Below are 24334 nucleotides of genomic sequence, written 5' to 3' on the forward strand. Positions count from 1 at the left end.
CGTGTATTTATTTATTTGTTGTTGTTGCTCAACTTTTCATGAGTGATGCCGGGAAACCTAAGTTGCATTTCCACTCGACTTTTGTAAAAGTCCCCCCTCCTCCTCTCTCTCTCTCTCTCCCTCTCTTTCTCTCTCTCTTTTTCTGTCGTAAGAAACTGTGATGTTCCTTTGAGATAAGGGAGCTGGGTAGGCATGACAACTCTGAGGGGAGAGCAGAGTATGTGAAGCCAGTACAATGAGGCACACACTGCTAGGAAGCATTTTACATAGTCCTTCACAGTGCTCCAGCTCTGGCCCCCCAAAAAGAGCTGCTTATGTCTGTGGAGCGACTTTTATTCACCAGATAACCTCAGAAATATATATATTTTAAAGCAAAAACAGGTCCAGGAGTCTTCACTGTGACCCCTCCACACTTGTTTGCAGCTGATTGGAAAAAGCTGACACTTTGTATTTTTTCCCTTTTTGTAAATTAATCCATTGATATATTCATTGGATAATTTTGTCCAATTTGCAGCCTACCTCTGCTGCACTTTAAAAATAAAGCATGTCTATCTCTAGCTTCACGGCTTTTCAGTGTCGAGCTGTGATCACCACAAGCTACCGCTCAGACTTTTCGCAGCACTTGAAAAAGTAAAAGTAAGTTTGTACCTTGAATATTGATTTGGCATCTTAAACATGTACTTAAAGTTCTGCCCTGCCGTGTTTACTTAAAAACTTTCTTCTCTGACAAATAGTTTCTTTTGTAAGTTTTTTGTCTGCTTGGCCACAGCAGCCACAGCAGAAGAGAAGAGTTACACACACATCTCTTCAATTCATAAAACTGTGGGAATCATTTGAGTGAAATTACAAATGAAGTGATTTATGTAACTTTCAGCGTTTTGTTTACTTTGCAGTTTTTAAAGGCAACGTTCTAAACACGAATCTAATTCAGAGGCTGGAAATGTAGAATATGTTTTATCCCCACAGTATTTTACAGAAATACAAGACATTTGAGATTTATGCTAATGACAAATTGGACTTCTTTGAAAAGAAAACAGTTTACAAAGTCACAGAAATGCTGTGAAATGTTTCTGAAGTTTTACTGTGGAAGCTTTGAATATTTTTTGTCACAGTTGGAAGTTTAGTTTCCTGTACATTTATGTGATGTATTCAGCTCCATGTGTAACTTTTTCCAGCCGTATTTTAACATGTAAGGCACGTTTCCAATGCTCCGTGTGCGCTTTGTTGACATATTGCTCAGGAGTCCAGTTGACGCAAGTTTTTCTATTGCTTTCTATTTATTTTTGCATGAACATGGATGATGTCAGTTCAGTAGTGTGATTCGCCTCACCGCACCTAAAGGCACTTTGTTACTAAGTCTGGATCAAGTGTTTATGAACAGACAAGTTTTAATTTAGCTGGGTTTTGGACAGTGTTTTGCTTCCTTGTTTTGTCTGTCCTGTCTGTTAATGTTTTCTTAGATACGACACACTCCGGTCTTGCGTACAGTTGTGTCTAACTAATGAGTTGTTGAATGTCCAAATAACATGTTCATGTTTCCAAAGAGATCATGCATATAATATACCTTTGTTAAACCTTCATATACTTTTAACAACGTTCTATAAAATTTCTAAGAAAAAAAAAAGAGATATAACAATGTATCGGTCTAGCTCTACAACTTTTAACTTTTCCCCCTTTCCAGACACTGGATATTATTGTATCTTACGGCCTTGTTCGTAGCTGCTATTAAACGTCAAAACAGTTGACGACTTCCTAAAGAGAACCTCTGCTTGTAAAAGTCTTTCCTGTATGTGTGTGTAAGACGGAGTGGGAGAGAGCACAGCACTTTTTCCTGTCTGCGTGCGTGTGTGCGTCTCTGTATGAGCTGTGGAGACAGCCATGGCTTACTCATATGGCTGCAATATGTGAAGTCTCTGCGGTGGAACTGGGAAGAGAGAAAGTTTTGGGAAAGAGAGAGCGAGAGAGAGGGAAACAGACCGAGAGAGAGAGAGGGAGAGAGAGAACACATGGAGTGAGGAAAGTCAGAAATGTCCTGTTCAACTAGCTGGAATGTATCTCCTGTGTTTTATTGATGGTTTGATGTTCTGTAAGACATGAGGAACAACTGTAGTGATTTTGTGGGCTGCCATGCATTTGTCTTTGGTCGTTTCAAAGTAGTACTGTGTTAAAAGGGGGAAAAGGCCAGTTTGAGATGGAGCGGAAAAGGAGACTTCAACCCAGTTCAAGCGGCTTTTTTGGGGGAAATTGTAGTGATTTCACTGGCGCGCACGTGATTGATTTTTGCTGCCTCAAATTCATGGAGGGATTTGTGGAGAATGAGACATGGAAATCTTATGCACCATGATTCTCTTTTAAAGCCTTTAAATAGTTATCACAGCTGGTAATTATTCAAGAATTTTAGAATGAACAGTTTTCTATTTGTATATTGATCGTTTTTGGAAACATGATTAATAGAGTCAAAGATATAAGAAGTGTGAAAAAAGTAACTGTTGTTAAGTGTAGGCTATATAATAAAAATGTCCGACATGAAGACATTTTACAAATGGTTATTCAAGCTGTAAAGAAGTTGTGGAAGTTCAGATGAGTCAATAATCTGATTTTATCAACAGGAAAAACAACAGATGGATCAAAGTTTGTAAAACCTTTGCAAAACCTCTACTGTTGCTCCTCAACACAATACGGTACAATTACAGAGTGAGGTATTTAATCTGCTTTATATTACCATCTGAAAGGAAAAACACAGAATAATTCCTGCTAGAACTTCTGCTCTGCTGCTGCTGTCTCTCTCGTTCTGCTGCGGACTGACGCGTGTGTCCTCTCTCAGAGCGTCCCGTCCCTTTTCATCTGGTCAAAATTTTGGACGCAGGCTCTTGCAGCACGGGGACTGATTTTTTTTGTTGTTCATCTGTTATATCAGGTATTCTGTGTGTTGATGGCATATTAAAATGCTTGTAAATCAGCTAATCTCATCCATAAACCTGTTACTCAGCACAGAGGAATCTGTTGATGTGAAAAATCCGCTAAGATGAAGAATTTAGATACATTTTAACAGCAACAGTTTTATCACACCTAAACTTGTAAGTTTACTATTTTATTCAAGTTATGGGTTCCTCTTTTTTCTTTTTGTATCTCACGGTGTCAGATAATTAGACATATGGAAAGCCTTGCTCAGATGTTACGGCATAAGTGTTCACAGGTGACACCTACTAAACAACTCCGTGCCTCCAAATTACGACCCTGCCTTAATTAAGTCTATATTTAGTCAATCTCAGGTACACAGCAGATGCTATAAGAAGCTCAGATGAGATTTTTCTCAGAGGTTTGAAGAACTTTTATTTTATCTCAAAACTCCTATTTATTTTTAATGTCTAATTTGTTTATGAACGTGAACTGTCCTAACTTAGCTGTTTCCAATAAGCAGGAAAAGATAGCATCTATTAGAGCAATCAGCCGTTATTCATCTCAACCCTGCCTGCAGTTCAGATAAAGGAAAACATCCATTTGTCACGGATAGTTTATTTAAAGAAAAAACCTTTTTGCAAGGCTTCTGGCTCTCTTGGCTCATAGCTGTGTAGCTAGCACTTCTTTATTACCCCGTCTCTTGTTTTGCTCATATCCCAAGGACACAATTGTTTTTAACTTATTTTACTGCCCGGGCACATTGTTTTGGCTCTTTCATTGCTCTATATTAGCTGCTTGTAATGTCGGTGATACAGGGATTTGAGCTTATTCTCCTGTTGCAGTTACTGGAAGTCGGTCTGGAAAAGAGTGTCTGCTAAATGCCCAAAATGTCATCCCCACTCTCTGTCTGTGGTTAGTACAGCCTTGTTTAGGCTTGAGTTTGTCTCTAATGTCTTTGGTCTATTTTAGACTTTTAAGTCTGTCTTTTAGACAGCCTGCTTTAGATAACGAGCACATGGTCCTGGTTTAGGGTGAAATGATTCTTTTTTCTTTTTTTTATTTTCTTGTGCTTTTTTTGGGGGGGGGGGGGCATACAAATCCTAAATATGGGACAATTTTTCTCCCCTTTGATCTCAGAGAGTAAATAATCCTTCTGTCACGATACCATGCAGACTGATAAAGTGGTGGTTGAGCGGATTTAGACGTATAGCAGCAGAAGGTGGTGACACAGGCAGCAGTATAGCCCTGTGGTTAAAGAGACGCTCCTGTTACCAAAAGGTCGTGCTGCTCAAACTATACAACACCCGCTTGCTACTTGTAAACTACTGTGTATGAGCATCTGTGAAATCCCTCAAAAGTACAGTTGATAATGTTGTTTCCAAACATGCACACATGCTGTATTTTATGGTAGCAGAATGATTTGAAGGAACTATATTTGACGTTCATTTAACACAGCTCTGGCATCTGAGTGAGTTAATGAGTGCTCTCTTGTCTGAGAAACCTGCTGGCTTGTTGTGTGATGTGTGTGAAGTTGTGACTGCTTTGACTCAGTAGTGTACTCATGATGCTTCCTGTGCACCCCAGACATTCGGGTATCAATCACTGTTCATGTGAATTTTGACCTCGTGTAAAACACAGTGAATGATTTGCTGCGGCGCTGCATCCACTTAACTTCCAGTGTCCTGATTGAAAATTAATCAGAGCTTGTTTGCTCAGTCCTGAGCAAATGAACTGCAGCTGTCCTATAGAACGCTTTTGTCACATTTGCTACACAACAGTAGTTTTGCCCTCATGTTCCTTCTATGTTTAACTTCAGTTTTACATTTCACTACTGTATGGTCTTTAAGGTGATGGCTTTAAGTCTCCAAGCTGTGCTACAGGTGTTGTTCCAGGTTTGAAAGTTTTTTTTTTTAAAGGAACAAAGGAAAGAGAAAGAGCTCAACTGTTGATGGCTGTGTATCATTAGGAAAGAAATGTGGCTTTCCTATAAACAGTTGTCAGTGACTATCATGAAACAGAATAGACAGAGTGCATTTGTTCTTAGAAGTCTGTGTGGTTTGTGTGAATAAAACAGACTTAAATGTGTTTTAAATGTTGATGTCACAGAGATCGTAATAAGAAAAGTTTGGGATCCTCGGGTTGTTTGTATTAACTCTATACAACTCCCCTATAAGATGATAGTAAATGCCTTTTTATAGAGTCTCTGTGTATATAGTCCCTTGGCTTATTTACACCCTTGAGGTGCATTGAAAGTATGTTTGATTTATGTCGTCCCCTGGAATTGTAGGTCTTACTGTGATAATAGTCTGTAAAGTTTCCACTTAATAACTTCACCTTTTAAAAATCTTCCTGCACATTAAAAGCCCAATTAAAATAACTTATGACATTATATATTATGCCAAAACCTGCAGCAAAAATCATTAACAGAGAATCAGTTTTGCAATTGAGGTGAATTATTGGTGAATTGGCCTTTTAAAAGTTTGAATCCTTGCATAATGAATTTGAATGAGCTCCAATATTGTTTTTTCCTCACAGCAATGGAATTTTATGAGATTGTATTTACCAGAATGAACCAAAAATATTTCCAACTGTCTCATCAGGTCCTCATAGGCATAATAAGAATTTTATTTTTAATTTTATAGATCCCACTATTTTTTTTATAGTATTTGCCGTCATTTGTCCATTTTTTTTTTTACCTTCCTGTTATTTCCTTAATTAGTGAAATAAATTTATAGTGCTCCTGTTTATGCCAGTAAACACACACACAATGCACAAAGGATACAAGTGAGTCCCTGTTCTACCTGCAGATAAAGTCACCTGGTTTCATTTCTTCTTTTACAGTTGGAAGAATGTCTTGAAATGAGTCGAAAAGTGTCAAGAACAAGACATAACAGTTTTCAGTTTGACTTGACAGTGGTTTTTTTAATTGTACGTCATTGTGATTCATTGTGTTTGGTGTCCACCACTGTATGACACTTTGCTCAGTGTGGGTTACCTGACAGCAACAGTGAGATATAGAAGTCTCTATAGCTCTGGCATGTATGTGATTATAATTGGGATTTCATTCATACCAGACAGTGTCTCAGTGCTTCTGTTTATAACCCTTAAATTTTGTTTTAAGGAAATTAGAAAGAGAAACAGAGTAAGTTTAGAGTTGGATGAAGATGCAGGATGATATTCAGAAGCAAGTGTAGCCTGACACCATGATATCCCTGTGCTATGTGTGGCAAATAGACATTACACAGTAATGCAGAGATAAAGAAGAGATCACAGAGATAGTGACTGTGACATGCACTATGAACTGTAAAAATGGATTGGAAACTTGTGGTGTTGCGCGTATGTTGGTATACTGCTCTGAGGTTTTCCCATGAGCACGACTCCGTCTGTAAGTTCTTCCAGTTTTTCAAACAATACCTTAACAGACCCGAGAAAGTTAGCTACGGGAAAATGTGACAGTGGCGTAAGTGGCATGAATTTGGATGTGAATTATGTTGAGGCTGAGAAAGGCGGTGCGACACACACAGATGGAGGGGAGGATTGAACCGTTTTCCTCAAGTACTCTATGCTTAATTCAGCGAGACTTTTCTCAAGTAGAAGTGGCAGTTGTTTTTTTTTCTAATTGAGAAAGCTACTTGACTAAAAGTTGTTTTGACTGAGACTAAGTCATTCGATTTAATGTGCTCATCCACCTGTTGCGTTATAACAGAAAAACTCTACGATCAGGCATTTTGCACTTTCCCAGCTCTCAGATGTTTCCTTTCAACAAGTTATAATATGCGTAACAGATGAGGGGTAAAATAACAGTATTTCATGCGACAGCAGTTTTCAGTTAAGCTATGATCAGACCAAATCAGACTTAGCAGTTTTCTGCTTGATTGCTACACAGCTATTTGTGATATGCTTGTTATCTGCTCACAGGTGATTCTGAAGCCTCCGTGGGTTCAATATGTTTCATTGATATGCCATCCGTTCCTGTCTGTCCTTTTGAAATTAGAGTTGCACCACTTCTCATGGTTCGAGTCAGTGGTGCAGTGTTGGAGAACAGTCATTTCCAGACAGTTGAGCATTGTTGATAGATGGTTATCAGTTATCGTAACAGTCTGTCAGCACTTATCTCCACATGTTGAGGTCAGATCTGTCTCATTTGCTGCTCGGTGGTGACTAATTTGATTCACTTGATTGTTTATTTCTGTACTGAAGGTTAACTGTCTATTCTGTCAGTTGTCAAACCAAGAACCTGCACGCGCGTGTGCACACACACACACACAGAGTTAGATTTGACTAATTTTGTTGCTTTTCTCCGTGTTTCACTCTTTTTTTCTTTTTCATTTCAGGTGTCTCTTTCCTTCTCTCTGATTCTTTATCTCTAAATCACTGTCTCTCTCATTTTTACTGTAATGCAAGATGGGACTGTTAAGACTCACGTGTGCTTCATCATAGCGTAACCACTGTCAAAATACTCTCGTTTACACGCTCAGAGATGGGAGTGAACTTTCATTTAACCGTAAATACAGGCTGACACTTGTATGTTAATGTGATCGTTCTCAGGCGCTATATTTATTTGATGTGGCACACTTGCAGCCTTGTTATTACTACAGTATATACCTGCCATGGAACAGGACTCAGTTTTTGCAGCTTTAGAAAGCATTGTGCTCACTCCCCACCTCTGTCTCTCTCTTGCACACACACAGACACACACGTGCACACACACACGCACACACGTACAGCCCCATTAGTATTGTAGTCTGGGATCTGGCTAAAACATCTGGTGGCTGAGTAACTTTTCAAAGTAGTCTTTGTCCTCACTCTGTGTGCATGCATGCGTATGTCTGTCAGTGTGAGTCCTTCGTCTGTGTGTTTGTGTGTCTGTGTAATAAGGGGCAGACTTTTTATGGCGTCCCGTCAAATTAAAACTATGATTTAAACGACTAACATGTACATTCTTTTTCTTTTTTCCCCCTTCATCTAAGTGGATAGCTCTGCTGATTTTTTTTTTCTCTTATTTTTTTTTTTTGTGTGCCTCTGGCTGTGTGGACTTTTAGGACTGTTGAAAAAAAAAACAGAATAAAGATTAAGCATGGATCTAGTAACTGTAATTGATGAATGGCCAGTCTGGCCTGTTGTGTTATTCATGATTCATGTAATCCTGGCTTGCCGCTCCATAACAGGGAGTTAGTAGAAAGAAAGCAGAAGGAGATATGACACACTTCCTTCTCCCCTCTGGTCCAGATTGACATTTGTGCCCAAATCGTATCAAACCGTTGTGGTACAATTTGTTACAGCTAACTGTCTCACCTGTTCTCTGCAAGATGGAGCTGGACTTAGTTTACTCGCACTGTTAAGTAATCCTGCAGTAGCAGCTCTGGGCTTTAGAGTGTACAGCCCTGCAGACAGTTTGAGCTGAGATGCCCTCAAGGCTTCACTTCAAACCACATAAACTCAGAAGGAAGCGTGGATTCATCCTCTCCTACAGTAGTTAGTTTTCACTTACACAGCGTTTTTTAAAGGTGGAGCACCTTTTCAAGGTGTAGTATCCTTCCTTGGTACAAAAACTTTGTGTGTGTCCCATATATGATGCGGGAAATTCTCTGACGTAAAATGAAAGCGTTGACTTTGGGCAGAAAGCCACAACCTTGAGTGGGTTGGCTTGGGTATTTTCTTTATTTCTCTCATGAATTTCATTGGCACTCAGTCTGCAGGGTTATGCCAGTGATGGTTTTGGTGGCTGTGAGACACCGTTGAATGGTTTTGAATAGTGATCAGATCACTTTTTGGCGCTTTAAGTCCTGTGTTGAGCTGTCACTAGCTCTTAACCTTTAGCACCAAAACTAATTTTTTGAGACGAAATCGCTCTCTGTCCTCTGCTCACATGTGAGTCTTTAATGGTTTTCTAATGACAGTTTGTGATAGAGAGCCCGGAGCTGTGGGGAATTGTAACAGGCATTTTCCCGTATTATGGGACATTTTGTAGACCAATGAATCGAGAAAATGATTGCCATTAATTAGTAGTCTTTTGTTGTAGCCTTAATCTGATTGTCACATCTGATTCACCCGCCTTACAGTGATTCTCTTATATTAAAACTTTGTATGCGACAATAAATCAAAAATCATTGTTTGCTTCTATTTATTCAAGAACCAGACACTTAAAGTCAAATGCACATTTTCTCAGAGGGAATACATTAGTCTAACATAGTTATATGCCTAAAATAGAGTCAGAATCATGATATTAGTTTTTAGCAACTTTATCAAAGTTTCTTTTTTCAGTGGTGTGTGTGAAATTGTGCATCAAAAACACTTTATGTAACACTATCCAAGTAGCCTGGAGTGATGATCTCCTCAGGCCTCACCTTTGGGTCTAGAACAAACATTAGAAGACCACACAGATTGATGGAAATTGTTACCATCAGCAGGTTCCCCTTTTTAAGCATAAATAATATTTTGTGTTCTCAGCATATTTTTAAAAATAGTCAGTGAAAGCGGAAGTCGTCTCCTGGTATTGATACTATGCTGCATGAACAGTCCAGCACTCCCACTTAAAGCATCAGATAAGTGATATTTGTCACGGTCAGCATGATTTTTTTGCTCCTCTGTCTCTCTCTCAAAAAAAAAGTCCACTTGTTGAGGTGTGTGTGTGTGTGTGTGCGCGTTTGTGTATAACAGTGTGTTTGAAGTGTCTTGTGTGTATGTGTGTGTGCGTGTAGAAGTGGATGCATGGATAGATGGATGATGGAGGGAGGGAGGTGGTTCTTTTTTGAAATGGAAATTAAGGGGGCTCACATCTGGGGGTCTTTGAGACTTTTTTTGAGGGGGGTGTCAGAGGCCCACAGTCAGGAGTGTGTGTGTGTGTGTGTGTGAGAGAGAGAGAGAGAGAGAGAGAGAGAGGGTAGTGGGGGGTGGAGGTTAAGGAAGAATGGATGAAAAAGAGGAAAGAGGAAAGGGTTTGTTTCTCATTTTCCAAGAGGGAGGAGATAAGTAAAAAGGAGAGGGGGGTTAAGTGGGGGTGTCAGGGATGGATGGATGGATGGATGGATGGATGAATTAGGAAGTAGGGAGCAGAATAAAGGATAAGGAAGGTTAGTGAAATGAGGTGGTGATAGATGAGCAGATATGGAAACTGTAAAACTTGAGAGTGTCCTTTACATTTTGATGGAAACAGTGAGGGCACAAGAGGAAAGATAAAGTCAGATAGGAAGTGCAAAAGGAAGTAAGGAAGAAAGGATAGAAAGCAGGACGGATGAGGAACTAATTTACATAGATACAGGAGTGGGAGGAGGAAAAGTGGAGAAAGAAAAGGGGGCAAAAGATCACTTACTATGGTCGAAAACTTTACGGCTGACAGTTAAATTTACTTAGGGCCTGTGTGTGTGTGTGTGTGTGTGTGTGTGTGTGTTGCGGTGGTTGGAATAGCACAGTGGGGTGCATGGCGTTTGTTCTGCAACACGGCTTTTGGGCTTTTTAGTGCTTCACACACAAGTTGTCTTCTCCCCTTTGTTTAGAGGCTGATTTCACCTAGCCGTGAGAACCCTCTCTCCCTCTCTCTGCTGCTGTTTTGTTCTTTTTCTCCTCTTCTCCCTCTTTTGGAGAAGGCAGTGAGTGATTTGAAGGATTCGATTAGATTCCCATCCCATCTGAAAATGTCAGTTCAGTGTCAGCATCGTGATTGGTTTTGTGTGTGTGTATTTTTTTTTGGTTTTTTTTAGGTGCTCGGACGTGCACAACTTTTGAACCTGTTTAAAACATAAGAAAGCTGCACTCTCACATACTTGACATGTTCTTTATTCTTTCTTTACCACATTTAAATAAAACCTTGAGGGATGTGCCTGTTGTGAGATAAGATAAAAACCTGTTTTTGTTTTTCAAATAATAAAAACGTTCAGGATTAGTTTGGCAAGCTGCGACGCAGGAGAATACTCTGGATTTATCTTGCCAGGCACTTAAAGCAGCTTTAAAATTGGAGTCATGTCTTGAAGGATAAGATAAAACAAGTGCTTCTTGCTTTGTTCTTCAAACATATTCTGGTTGTATTCCAGTTATACTGCTCCACGGGCTAACAGCATCATTTAGACTATACACATATGGGGTGAGGGAGCAAAAGATTGCCTCAAAAGAGTTCTGAGGATGTAGAAAAGTCTCTCCTGAATAATACCTTAGAGTTAAGACAGCTCTGACAGCGTTCAATTTTACAGATGAAAATGGAAGGAGATGGAAAGAGGAAGAAATATGGAAAGAAAAGAGAGTGAAGAAAAACAGCATTTGGAGCGAGAAGTGACAGATCATACCAGATGAGTTAGCGGCAGTGATTGAAAAAGGAGCACACAAATGTTTGGGGCACCGCAGTGTTGTTAAGACTCACTGCAGACCATCAATCAACGTAATGTGTACAGTCGTTAATGTGTTGCCCTACCACCGACATCTCGAGGAAATCCTTCCGAATAGATTGAACATTCAGACGCGGCCCGAGCAGCGTGAGCTTTGTTAATGTTATAACGCTTGGTGATAATTAAAAGCTCTAAACCGCAAGCTCCAATCTGCTGCTCTGCATGCGATCACCTGTTGTGCTTTGACCGACAATCAGCCCAAAGTGCATCAGACTCCTCCTCTGTCGACGAGCACACTCTCCCCACACACCTACTGTACTGTGGGTGCTGCTCAGTTCAGTGGGGAATTGAAAGTTAATGTTACTATTGATTTTAACATTTACCGCAGGTGAGTCGTTAAATGCGGTTTGTAGATGCTGAAATATCAACCAAGATTATGTCAAAAATGATGTGCCTCCAGGGCATTAATTAGGTCTCTCCGTGTATTTTGCAATAATCATAATAGACACCATTGCCCTCCTACAGTCCAGGAAGGTAGGAGAAGCTTTTGCATCAGTCCCAGGATCAGTTTTTTGAGCTTTACAGAAGAATCAAATCAAAGGAAAGTTAATAGCTCTCAGGCTCTACACGTATCTTTGATTGTGACACTGAGGAATATTAAAGCCTTTTCATTACTGTGAAATTCTGCAGTAAAGAAGTTCCAGTGAGTCACTGTGATAGCGTGATCATATTTGGCTCTCGGTTTTGATTGAAGTCCAGCTTTTGAATGGAGCCCAGCCCTGAATTGACATCACTGAGGGCCCTGAAACCTCCCAGCCTCGCTTCCCGATAGTGTTCAACAGGGAAACGCTGCTTCACTTGGCCAGCGTGCCGATAGAAGGGCTCTGGAAAGGAATATAAAGTCAACATTGTGGGTTGAAAATGTTCCGTTGTGTGTCTGTACGCGTACGTGTGTGTGCGCGCGCGCGTGCATCTTAAGTTTGTCCAGACATTTTTCCCGTCGGGCCGGCCGCTCGCAGGAAACGTCCGATTCTCCAGGAGTGGAAAGTGTGCATGTGTGTGTGTATGTGTAAATACACTACCGGTCAAGTTTTAGAACACCTCAATTTTTCCAGCTGTTATTTAAATTTACATAATTCAATGTCTTAGTGTTTCTGAAGTTAAAGCACAGAAAAAATAAATAAAAGAATCGGAGAATTTAAATACCATGGAACCATGGAGTCTCTCTCTCCTTGTTGAATTTACATATTTGAGTCATGCGTTTCTGACCTTATTTCTGCAACGGAAATCAGATATCACTCAGAAAGTTTCTCTCGACACTGTTGCAGAAGTTCCTACCAATCTGTTTGGGTTTGCTTTGTTTTCACCTTCTGCCCAGTTCATCCCAAAACCAGCTCCACAGGGTTTAAGACTGGAGACAGTGCTGCTCTTCCACCGTCTGGTTCTTTCCTGCTGAAGTTTTGGGTCATTATCTTGCTGTAGGACGAACCGCTGACCAGCCTGTCTGTCTTCCTATGGTACTTATATTTTTCCTCTCCGTTCTGATTGCAAGACGAGGGTGCAGTAGCACAGTTTGTTCTAACACTTTTGTACAGACAGAGATTTTATAAGTCATCACCTGTAGGAGTAGTTTGCATTAACTTCAAAGCGTCGTTCACTTCCATTCCTGCAGAAAAGCTTCAAACTTTCATACCTGGAAAAAGACCTGTTCACTGTGAATTTGACAGGATTTTTCAGCTTCTGGAGACCTAAACCACTTACGTTGGAACCATTTAAGCTTATTGACTTCAATACAAAACAGGACGAATTGAGGTGTTGTCCAACTTCTGCCTGGTAGTGTTGTGTACGAGTTGTGTTGAGTTGCGAGTGTGTGCTTTTGAGGATCAGCCTGTTTTCTTTGTGTGGACGTGCGTGTGTGTGCATGTGTGTGTGTCTGACTGACGTAATGTTTGAGCTTACCCAGACAGAGAAAGCAAACCATGACACACGCATGCACACACACACAGGGGGTTTATGCATGCATACATGGGTGTGTGTGTTTTAAAATCAGCAGATATGTCTTGCGTAGGCGTGTGTGTGTGTGTGTGTGTGTTCGTGTGTGTGTTTCTGGCAGAGCTGCAGTTTGTTTTCCGTATTTTGGGGAAAAAGACAGCTCGGCAAGAGTCAACAATCAACGTGTTGATTTATGCAGCTACTAGTTCCTTCCATTACGCCTACAACTACCACTGAAGCAGAGTTTGTTCTCCATCATTTTTGATGTATGAGAGTTTTAGCCATGGAGACCAAGGTCAAAATCAACAGTCCCATGTTGATTTATGCAGCTCCCGGTTTCCTGCTACTATCATACATCAAGGTGGGACATTAACACCGTCCACAGGCTAATGCGGACATTGTCCTGACTGTGTTTGATAAGTTTGTCATCCAGCAGCCGCAGCAGCAGCTACTTCAAGCAGCAGTCCCAAAGTTTTTCTTTCCTAGTTCACAAATCCTTTAGAGATTTATGTGCTCTGTTGCCTGCATGTGTGTGTGTGTGTGTGTGCGCAGTTTATTTGAGCGCATATACCGTGAAACTGTTGTAGAGGTGCAGAGCATGAAGAGGTCTGATATCATTCCTTTGGTTTGAGTTTATTTAGACATTATAAGAGGAACATGTCTTTTACAGGGAAGTGGTGGCGTGTCAGCTACTTGCACGTGTGCCTGTGTCACAGCAAAAGTTGAAAGCTCTGGGCGTTGGTTGGAGTAATAAACAGACAGAACACTCCCGCATGTTTAACCTCAGAGGCTGAAAGATCTGGTTGATCAAGGTTACTGACTGACTGATGTTCACAAGAGAGTGAAATCGCTGGCACGGTCATGTTATGACAGTGTCGTACTCGTCTTATTATGACAAACTTGATGAAGGAGTTCCTGCCTTGTTCCATTGTCTCCTCCATTGCACCTAGCCGCCTACTCTTTACGGGCAGAGCAACTTAACAACACACCAGTCAACTAGATATAGATGTACACTTGATTAGATGATTAAGGTAAGATAACTAACTACTAAAGCTAATGGGTCAATGGTTTTAATGACGAGCTGCATCTAATGCTTATCTTCATTATTGATCCATTTGTGTACTATTTCCTTGATCATGGTTTAGTCCATAAATTGTCAAATGTCTTGCATTTTCCAGATTTCAGGTTGATGTCTTTTGTTCACAGTGGAGGAGAAGCAGGAACAAGTGCATAGTTGGATTTGTTTTTTGCTTAAAAGAATGTAATGATATATTAATTGTAGAAATTGATGGTGATTTACTGACTGTGTGGTTTGAGGTCCTTAGACGAAAGAAATTCATTAAGAAAAAGTGAAATGATCGGCATGTAACTGTAGACAGTCGTCAGCACACTGTTTTGACACGGACATCAGCAGTTAGTGTCAGCTGCTCCTCAGCCGCTCACAGTGGGGTCTATTTTCTGACATGTCCTCCACCGGGAGCTATCATGTTAGTTTTTCCAAGCCAAGGGATAAAAACCGTATTGTTTAATTTTTTTTGGTGCTCCATCAGTCAGTTTAATAGAAAGCCTCTGTAACAGAGGGGTTGTCACTAACTGGTTTGACGTGGCATCTGTGTTGTGCCGGAGGGACACCATCATAACAGCAGATCTGGCTCTTCACAGAGGTGGGGGGTGGACATGTAGTTAATTAAAGCAAAGTTAGGTTTTGAAACTTTTTGGAACTCCTAACGTCAATTTCAGGCTTGTTTTGGGAACATTTTAGAGGCTTCTGGTAATTTCATAGTATGTTTAAAACGTGGAATGAGGAACAGATGTATCTCCTTTTCCTGTTGTGTTTGCTCTTTTGCATCCTATTCAAGCTTTTGATGTCAAGTCCATGCTGCAGTAGTGATGAGTCAACAACTGACTACACGAGACCTGCTTCAGCTTTTCTGCCAACTATCCACGGCAGACGAGGTTGGGCTGTAACTTCACTTTAGCCGTCCTGTTTTTAACACCCAAAATGTAATCAACATTTCTATCCAATTGAAATGAGATAAAAACAAAATGCAAATGTACCCTGTTTGAAACATGAGTACAGTAGAGGATTAACCAGTGAAATCATCAGATCTGTACAGTTAAATATTTGATTTCTGTGCATTGATTGGCTGAAGTTAGCTCAAAATTTTATAACTTTAAAAAGTCAAAAAATAAATAAATAAAATAAAATATGCTCCCCAGTTGCTTATGGTTGTCTTTTCCCCTCGCTGTTTAAAATACCAAAAATCAAAACAACAGAATCGTCCTGTAATTTTCAGATGCAGCTTTTGAAAAAAACAACAAAAAAAACTGCAGTTTCCTGTTTGTGCAATGTGCAATTGATGGAATGTGGAATCAAACTCTCGTCTATATGACATATAAAAACAAACCAACAGGCATCAGATGAAGGTCTTATATCTGCTTGTCTGTTGGCCGCTCTGTTTGTTTGTATTGATATAAGATAGTTTTATTAGTACATGCAAACATCAGCGCTTTGCATTCGAAATCCAAACAACAAAACTGACTAAAATAATCCATTTCAGATGGAACAGTCGAGTTGGGTTGAGTACCAAACAATGTGCTCTCTGTGCTCTAATTGGTGGAACATGGAGCTTAACTCTGTCTACATAATGTCTAAAAATGCAGCGAGACACATCAAAAAGGCCTTTCAAAGACAATCATTTTCCTGGGGACAGAGGGGGAAAAATCACTGAAAGACGAGGAAGAAACAAGCGTAATGAGTTTGACCACCATGTCATCTGAAACGGCATTAGCAATAACAAATCAGAAAACAATAAAAGATGAGAACAAAGATAAATTAAAGGGCTTGTGTCATGGTAAAAATGACTGCGAATGAGTTTGAGTGCGCGCGGTCGTGAACGTGCGCGTGCAGCATTGCACGCCTGTGCGGTTAGGTGGCGATGAGACCGCTTAACATATGTATGGGTACATGTCCGTGACTGTGTGTGTGTGTGTGTGTGTGTAAGAGAGGGAGGGAGGGAGGGTTGGTGAGTGGGTATTTGTGTGTAATCATGTACGTCAGGCCGTCATGAATGGTGTGTTTGAGACAGAGCGGAGTGTGGAGTTCCTCGGGCTGGACCAAATTGGAAACAGAAAAACAAACATTCCCTAGGAACCCCCGCTCTCCACCCCCTCCCCCCACTCCCCCAACAACCCACCTCCTCCACCACCACCACCACCCCACCACCCCACCCCCCACCCTCGTCTGCTGGCTAGTGGCGCAGTCCAACCTGTCTGGGACAATGTAACAGTCTATAGTCGGACCGGACCACACGCATTCATAGAGGGGGGTCGGAGCGCAGGAGGCAGTGGCTGTGGTGGCGGTGGGGAGTTTGGAGTTTGGAGGGGGAGTGGGAGGGGGGGGGGCTGGCCTGAGCCATAATGACAGTTGGAAAAACAGACAGAAGAAGCATATGAATATGACAGAGAGCCCAGTGATGGATTGATGGGAAAGAGAGAGAGAGGGAAAGTGAGACGGACAGTTTAAATCTGATGGACATGAGAGGTAGAAATGGGAGTTGTAATAGTGAATAAAAGAGAGAGAGAAAAAGAGAGAGAGCTGGGAATGAAAAAAGAGATAAGTCATGGTGGAGAAATAAAGAAAAAAAAGATGGATAAGGAGAAAAACAGAGGGGCAGGGAGAGACAGTGAATGAGTAAATGAATCAGCAGCAGCTCGACTGAGTCACAGATCCACAGGGAAAATATTTAGAGTCACACTCACTCTTAAAAAAGAAAAAAAAAGAAAACTCCTTTTCTCCTCTTTCCTTTCCTGTTGTGAATGCTGCTAATCAGAAGGTCGCCTTCCAGATCCTCTTTTTCTTTCCTCCGTCTTTCATTTCATTTCTCCTACATTCTTACTTTCTCTCAGCTCTAATAGCTAATGCTATTATGTGGTTAATCATGTAATAACCGGATGTGTGTGTGCATGTGTGTGTCTGCACTCAGTGTAATTTTCGTTAGGATTTTACAGCCTGGGAAAAAAAAAACATAAGAACTGTGGCATCTTTGCATTTTGTATGTGTTTGCATTGTGTTTTTACCCTAGCATGTGTTTCATGCTGGGGATCACAGCAGTGAAATATCAGATGTTCTCATAAAGGACACTAACATCACCTCAGGGAAGCATAGAGTTACCTGGAGGCATGTGACAGCCTCATCCCAAAAGTCTACCTGGAAAGCATTTAGCACTTCTTTAAAAAAAAAAACACGTTTATATGCTGAAAAACATTACTGTTTTAAAATGGGAGGGTCTTTGAAATGACTCACAATTTCAGTAATGACTCATAATGTGCTTTACTCCTCGTGCCAGCAATCTCTCTCTTTTTTTTCCCCCTTTCAAACACCAGATATCCCTTTTCAGATAATGACGCACTCAAGTTCTCAAATGGCTGGTGTGTTAATTTTCTTTCTGTTGTCCAAACAAAGTTAGAACTGCGTGAGGATGTGGTCGGGACCACACTGGCCCAGGTAAACCGCACAACAGGTATCCTGGGATAGAAAAGCTCCTCCTCTGTATCCATTTCAACTCTTCTGCTGTTTTGGTTTTATGTATTTATTTATTTATTTTTTTTTTACATAGCTTAAACTTCAAGAGCAGCAGTGAGACTTGAAGTGGAAACATAAAATCAGTAGTTCTACTACGACCAGACAGAGAGGGGTTATATGCAGCCTCAGCCGATCCTCTTAGTCTTATCAGAGAAGATATAACAGTGGCTTTATGAGCAACCAGGAAACACACTCCAAATATAGACCGCTCTCAACTATGCACGTGTGAAGGATTGAGATTTGTCTCTTATCCACCACTAACACACACACCTAGAGGCACACACACACACTCACACACACACACTAGTCAAACTGACCCAAGGAAACTGACTTTGTATAAATACAGACTCAGATTTAGATTTGCGGTAAGAGGGAGAGAGAGGCAAGATGGATAGAAAAAAGAAGAAGGGGTGGCAGAGAAAGAGAGAGAGAGGAGTGGTACAGACATAGAGGGTGGAGTGATTTTTGTGGTTGGGGCAACAAAAGGGGGAACTGAGAACTGGTTGAGTCTGACATTTAACACTAGAATTACCAAATAAAGACGATATAATTGTTATCGGTTGGAGCCACTGGAAATATGATACAAAGTTGTTTTATTTTATGAATTAATATCCAGAAATTGCTCAGTGATCAGTGCTTTATTTTGAAACTTATCACTTTAGTAAATCAGAATAGAGTGAATAATAACTGTAGAGAGAGAGAGACAGAGTTAATGCGGGTGCCACCACATGCTGTAATGGTTTGCTAATTTGAATTAATTCCTCATGGTATTATTAGTGGCTTTTTTGTCACCAGTGTATTGGCAGCAAACTGTATTGAAGACTTAATTCAAAGTATTTTTAGCTGACTGTGTATGTTACTGATATGTTTGTTTTATAAAGCGCTGCGCCAACTGCTATAATGCCCCCTCCCTTCTACACACACACACACACACACACACACACACACACACACACACACACACACACACCCTCTCTCTCTCTCTCTCTCTCTGACACACACACACACACACGCACGCTTGGTTTTTATCGTCCTCCTTTGAGCGCAGTCTTCCTCACTAAGGTTTTTAAGAACACATTCCTCTCACCGTTTTAAGCCACAGCTTTTATCGGAAAATGTTCAAGAAATAAATTGCCAGTACACTTATGCAGGCTTGATCATTTTGCTCGTCACTAACGCGCACATCTCAGTGGCTTGACTTCGCCTCAAAACAATCTTCACATGTGGGAGGCGTCGTCAGCTGTCAAAGCTGGTGATAAACTTAAACTGGTATGATTATAGAGTGTGACTGGTTGAGGTCTCAGGAGGGCACTAAATATTTTTTGCTTATTGAGCACCTTTGATCAGCCAGTCAGTTTGGACGCCGAAAGTCTGGATAAAATTATTTCCCGAAAATGTTAAATATGGACAAAATGTCTGAAGTTAAATTGGTTCCAGTAAATGTCGCAGGCTGTGCTGGTCTCTAACGTTATTTGTCTTTCTGTCATTTTCCAGGTTGTTAAGGTGATGGTGGACTCTGACAACCGTGACTGAGAGCTCAAACCAGAACCAAAAAAAAGAAGAAGAAGAAGAAAACCCAGGGCAGCAAGAAGGGTAGCTTGCAGAAAACTTCTCACACGGATCTACAACACACTCGATCAAACTCAGAACTGTATAGCCCAGCTGTTCGACATAAGAGGAGCAAGAGCCCAGGACCAAAAGGTGGCTGATGCTACGTGGATTTTCAGATCTTCTTAAACAAAAGTCAAAGAGGCTGAAAAAAGTGGAGCGTGGAGCTACGTGGACCTGATAGAGAAATGGAGGGATATTAGTTTGGACCTGGCATCTGGTTTCTGCTTCCCATTACACAGTTGTGGAGTACGGAGGGCCAGTAGCCGGACTGTGCTGCTGGACGGACCGTCGCGGTGCGGGGTTGAATCGAGCCGCTTTCAACAGAACCGATGCCAAGGCCAGAAGTCAGCCATGATGTTTTTATAACCTGATGAACAGCAGAGGTAAGACATTTATATACATATGATTTAATTCATCTAGTCATTTTTTGTTATCATTAATCCCTCAATATGATGTTTAATAACTTTATTGTTTAGATTATTTTCACTACTACAAGGTTTTTATGGACTAAATCACTTGACAAAAATAACTCGAAAACTATTAATACCTTTACTATGCATGGTGTATTAAATAATGCATAAAATAATAACACACCTCTGCATGCTCAAATAACTTTAAGTAATTAGTTGTGATTATAGCTCTTGTTTTATTCTTGCTCATTATTACATGATGAAGTGAAAGTAAATGAAGTGGTTATTTTTGTACATTGTTATGAACTGATCAAGGCAAAACCGTGAGTCATTGTTTGATTCCTGTTTATCAGAGTTTGTTGTGACGTCACCACACAAACATCCGTATTTATTCTGTAGAAGCAGCTTTAATAATTAAGAATTGCTCAAATTGATGTATATTAAAAATACATTACAGTCTTCTTAGGCTTCATTATGAGCTCTTTTATTCATCTAAGGAAATACTGAGGAAACACACGTGTGAGGGAATACTTGTGTGTGTGAGTGGGCATTTTTGTGTGGGTGTGCATGAGTACATGTTGTTTAGTTCAGTGAGTCATGATTTAGCTCAACCTTAAAAAACAAATACGGAAAACTACTCGAATAATTTCTTCAAATTAAAGGGAGAAAAAAAAGAAGTTTTGATCAGCATCTTTGCCTCGTAAAGCACGATCAGTTTGTGGGTCTTGGAAGATTAGCGCTATAAGGCGAAATGTCTGCTGATGAAAAGGCGTTTATGCAGAGCAACAGTATTATGAAGAAAAAACTGCTCTTAGTCATCACAGTTGGAGGAAGTGACTGTGTGTTCCCTTGAAATGCTACACATTATGCTGTGGTCTCGAGATTTAGCAGATTTACTTGTAAAGGGTGCTAGACAATGTGCACCATGTGACATTATGGAGCGGCTGAGTCTTAGCCAAACATTACCTGCTCCTCCGTCCTGCCTACTTTGTTGCACTCCGGTTGAGTAAACCTCATTAACAGAGCTCATTAGGTCCTTTTTCACAGCAAAGTTTAGCGGCAACAACTTATTTAATTGGCTGGAGGGGGCGGGGGGTTATAGTCTTTCAAATGAGTTTTAGCCCTCCCCATCGGAGGAGTAGACGGATCAAGGAGGCCATTGGAGAGACCAACCAGCTGCGCACACTGATAATAGCGATCACAGGATCAATGTGTTCAAGATGCCGAAGTGTTTGAATTGAACCAGCTTCTTATTTCTTCAGCTGAATGTATGAGCTCTGTCAGGAACATGCTCACACAGATGCAGGTTATTGTACTACAGGAAATGCAAATACATACAGTTGAGGTTATTGTGTAAGTGTGCAAATAGCTACAGTGGTTTGTGGTGTAGGGTACTTCATAATTATAGCGGAGTGAATATTACATTGTTTCTGTTCAGATACTATACGGGTCCAACCAACTACAGGGTATTTGTGTGTCTGTGTATGTGGAGTCTGTACTGTATATGCAAAATCCTTTGTTTTGTACTCGAGGGTTTTTTTTTAATAAGAGACAAAAATTGAGTTACGTTTTAGTGAAGTAAGTGTGTGTGTGTGTGTGTGTGTGTGTGTAGCGTGATGCACTTTATCCTAGCCGTATTTTGCTGGATCAGGATGATTATGATTGTAAAACTATATTTTAGGTACATACGCACACAGAAGTTGAAATGTGTTTAGGCCTGCTTCCAGTTTTACACACACATGCACACAGACAGACACACGCGTGTGTGACTTCTTTATTTTCCTCCTACACCTGTGTCACCACACATGCTGAAGCGCTGTGTCTGTTTCCTTTCTCTCTCTCTCTCTCTCTCTCTCTCTCTTATATATACACACACACACACATAGTTTTTTTTCTTGCTGTCTCAACAGTTTTCATTGTGAACTGTTACTGAAGAAAATTGAGAACTGTCCATCGTGAGGTTTCTGAATTATCTGAACAACCAGGACCTTGTTTCTGCACAGATACATTGGGGAGGTGTCAGAAGTATTTATTTAGAATTTGTCTCTTGCAGTAAAACTTAAACTATCTGTAAGGCTCAACCCACAGGACAGTGGGGAAATGTAGTATTTTGTGTGTAATTGGGTGAACTGAACCTGTAAGGACAAGTGCATAGAGCTCCATTGACCTGACCTGATTGTGTGTGTGTGATCACTCCCTGGTATCAGTTTGTGTTTCTTTATTTCTGTAATTAAACTGAGCCTCAGTGTGTTTTGATGGATGTCTGTTATTCTAGTGTGTTTGTACAGAGAAGTGATGAGTGCAAGTCGATACACGGCGCTGGATACGTATGTGCAAGGCCTCTTACGTACATGAGTACGTGCATATGTGTGTGCGTGTTTGTATGTGTGTGTATTTATGTATGTTTTTCATTATGCGGTATGGTGGCTTTGCTTGGTGATGTTATTCAGCAGGGCAGATTGCTTTGAGCTGCTTGATGCTTTTAGCTGTGGTCTGTGTTTGTCTGTGTGTTTGTGTGTCCAGCTGTGTCTTCACATGTGCATGTTTGCATGCCTTCAACTGTGTATATCCACATGTGCGTGCATGCATGTACGGGTACGTGTGTGTGTGTGTTGTGGTATTGTGTAGTCTTTGATGTTCTAGTACAAGTCAGATTTGGCAAAGTTTTTTCTTTCAAAGTATCAGAAAACTGAGGAATGTTGAGTAGAGACAATTCGTTCAAGCCCACAAGCAAGATAGACTCTCATGCTACACACACACACACACACACACACACACACATACACATACACATTACCAAAACATTCAGAAGTTTATTTCTGTGATGTAGTGGCCCACAAATGAGCTTTACTCCTCGGAGGCAGAGAATCCCCATGTGTTCCTTCCCCATGTGTGTCAGTAGATCTTTTCTCTTTGTGTGCCGGTGTGTGTGTGTGTGTGTGTGTGTTGCCCTGGCTCTCCCCCACACACACACATAACCACCAAAGGTCACAGCAGAAGAAAATGTGTGAACCTACATCGATGTAAGCTACCTGTTGACCCATTTGCACAAAAATGGGTTGTGGCTGGTTTCTCATTGTGTCTGTGATGATCTCATCTTCTCTCAACGTTACAACAGGATGTGCCACCATTAGTTCTCACACTCTTAATACACACGCTCGCGCAGGTTTGTATGTCAGTGTTTTGCACAGTGTCTGTGCGTGGGACAGTAATGAAGACCCATCCATCATTGTGTATTATGAGGGCATTAAACACCTAACCCTCCTACACACACACAAACACACTCAAGTTACTGCACAGGCACGCAGCAGGTGTACTTCTCTTTGTCCCCCAAATCCCAAACAACAATTCATTCTAATTAATTCCAATTAAGGCTTATTAATTATGCAGACAAATATTAATGAAAGCGATGTCACCAGCTGTCATGGCAATTAATGACTTAATTTGTTAGTTCGTTAATGATCGAGTTGCTTAAAGGACATAGAATCAATCAAAGATCAAAGTGACAGGTGTGTGTGTGTGTGTGTGTGTGTGTGTGTGTGACTCTGTAGAGTGTGTGTCTTTGTATTGTAGTTATTTGTTACTGGTATGAAATTGAGGCAGCAGCCATTAGGTTGTCACTATTATCTCATGCTCCCTTCATCTTTTAAGTGATTTTAGCACAGGTAATTCTCAATGGGGCTTTAAATCGGCGTGACATCCCTGATTAGTGGGTGGGACACGGCATTTTGTTTTTCTGTTTTGCTGTTAATTAATTGCATTGTCTCTCATGTATTGATTAAACCTGGCATTGGTTCACAACAATCACAGTCAAAATGTATTCAGGAGTCAAAGAGCCATTCATTGAGCTATAACAAAAACCGAAAGCAGAACAGGTCCATGCTCTGGTTTTCTTAGCTTGCTGTAAAAATAAACTCGATATATTTAGATTTATTGCGTCTGTCAGAACAGAAGCAATTTTAAAAAAGGCACCTTGGGCTCTGGAAACCTTTGATGGATATTTTCACCTTCCTACGGTTTATAGACAGGACAGCTAATGATTAATCAAACAAAAGTATATAAAAGAATATAAGAGAATATAATCATTGGCTTCATCTTGATGATCAGTTTTTCAGCCAGCGTTGAGAAGTGTAACCCAGGTGGTTCACCGGCCAACACAACCCAACAGTGGCCTTGTGTATCCCTTCCCTGGACTTGTGCTCGATTCCCGATGAATAGCTTTTCACGTGTTTGGATATTTTTGATCCATGCATACATGAGCCGATTCTCCATCTAATTCCATTTGCCGCCTCGGACTTAGAGCTTCCTCTGAGCCACTGCTAACTGGAGCTCACTCACTGCCCCAAGTTTGCAGCCCCAATACCTTGTCAAATCTGGCAGCCATATATGGGCCAGACATGGCTCATACTGTCTGTGGATGGAACACAGCTGAGTACACTGACACTCAGCCCATTTGGCCCAGGCTGGCCTCTGATTTGCTCTGTGATTGATAATCAGTCAGTACAACCCTGCAGCAG

The 24334-nt window shown here is 40.8% G+C and overlaps 1 protein-coding gene across 5 annotated transcripts in view; it reads left to right on the forward strand.

Moving 5' to 3' along the window:
- Positions 1 to 24334, forward strand: part of trps1 (trichorhinophalangeal syndrome I) — a 115037-nt gene that overhangs the window by 1642 nt on the left and 89061 nt on the right. For 4 of the 5 annotated variants that reach the window (XM_085791503.1, XM_085791504.1, XM_085791500.1 and 1 more), the window contains exon 2: positions 19291 to 19790. In XM_085791503.1, the coding sequence (XP_085647629.1) occupies positions 19778 to 19790 (13 nt within the window). In that variant the 5' untranslated portion in view covers positions 19291 to 19777. Of the gene's footprint in view, positions 1 to 19290; positions 19791 to 24334 lie in introns of those variants that run through there. The other variant, XM_085791505.1, reaches the window with a different exon arrangement.

Source organism: Trachurus japonicus, chromosome 11 (genome assembly GCF_045865225.1).
Source record: "Trachurus japonicus isolate A0001 chromosome 11, Traja_1.0".
NCBI lineage: Eukaryota > Metazoa > Chordata > Actinopteri > Carangiformes > Carangidae > Trachurus > Trachurus japonicus.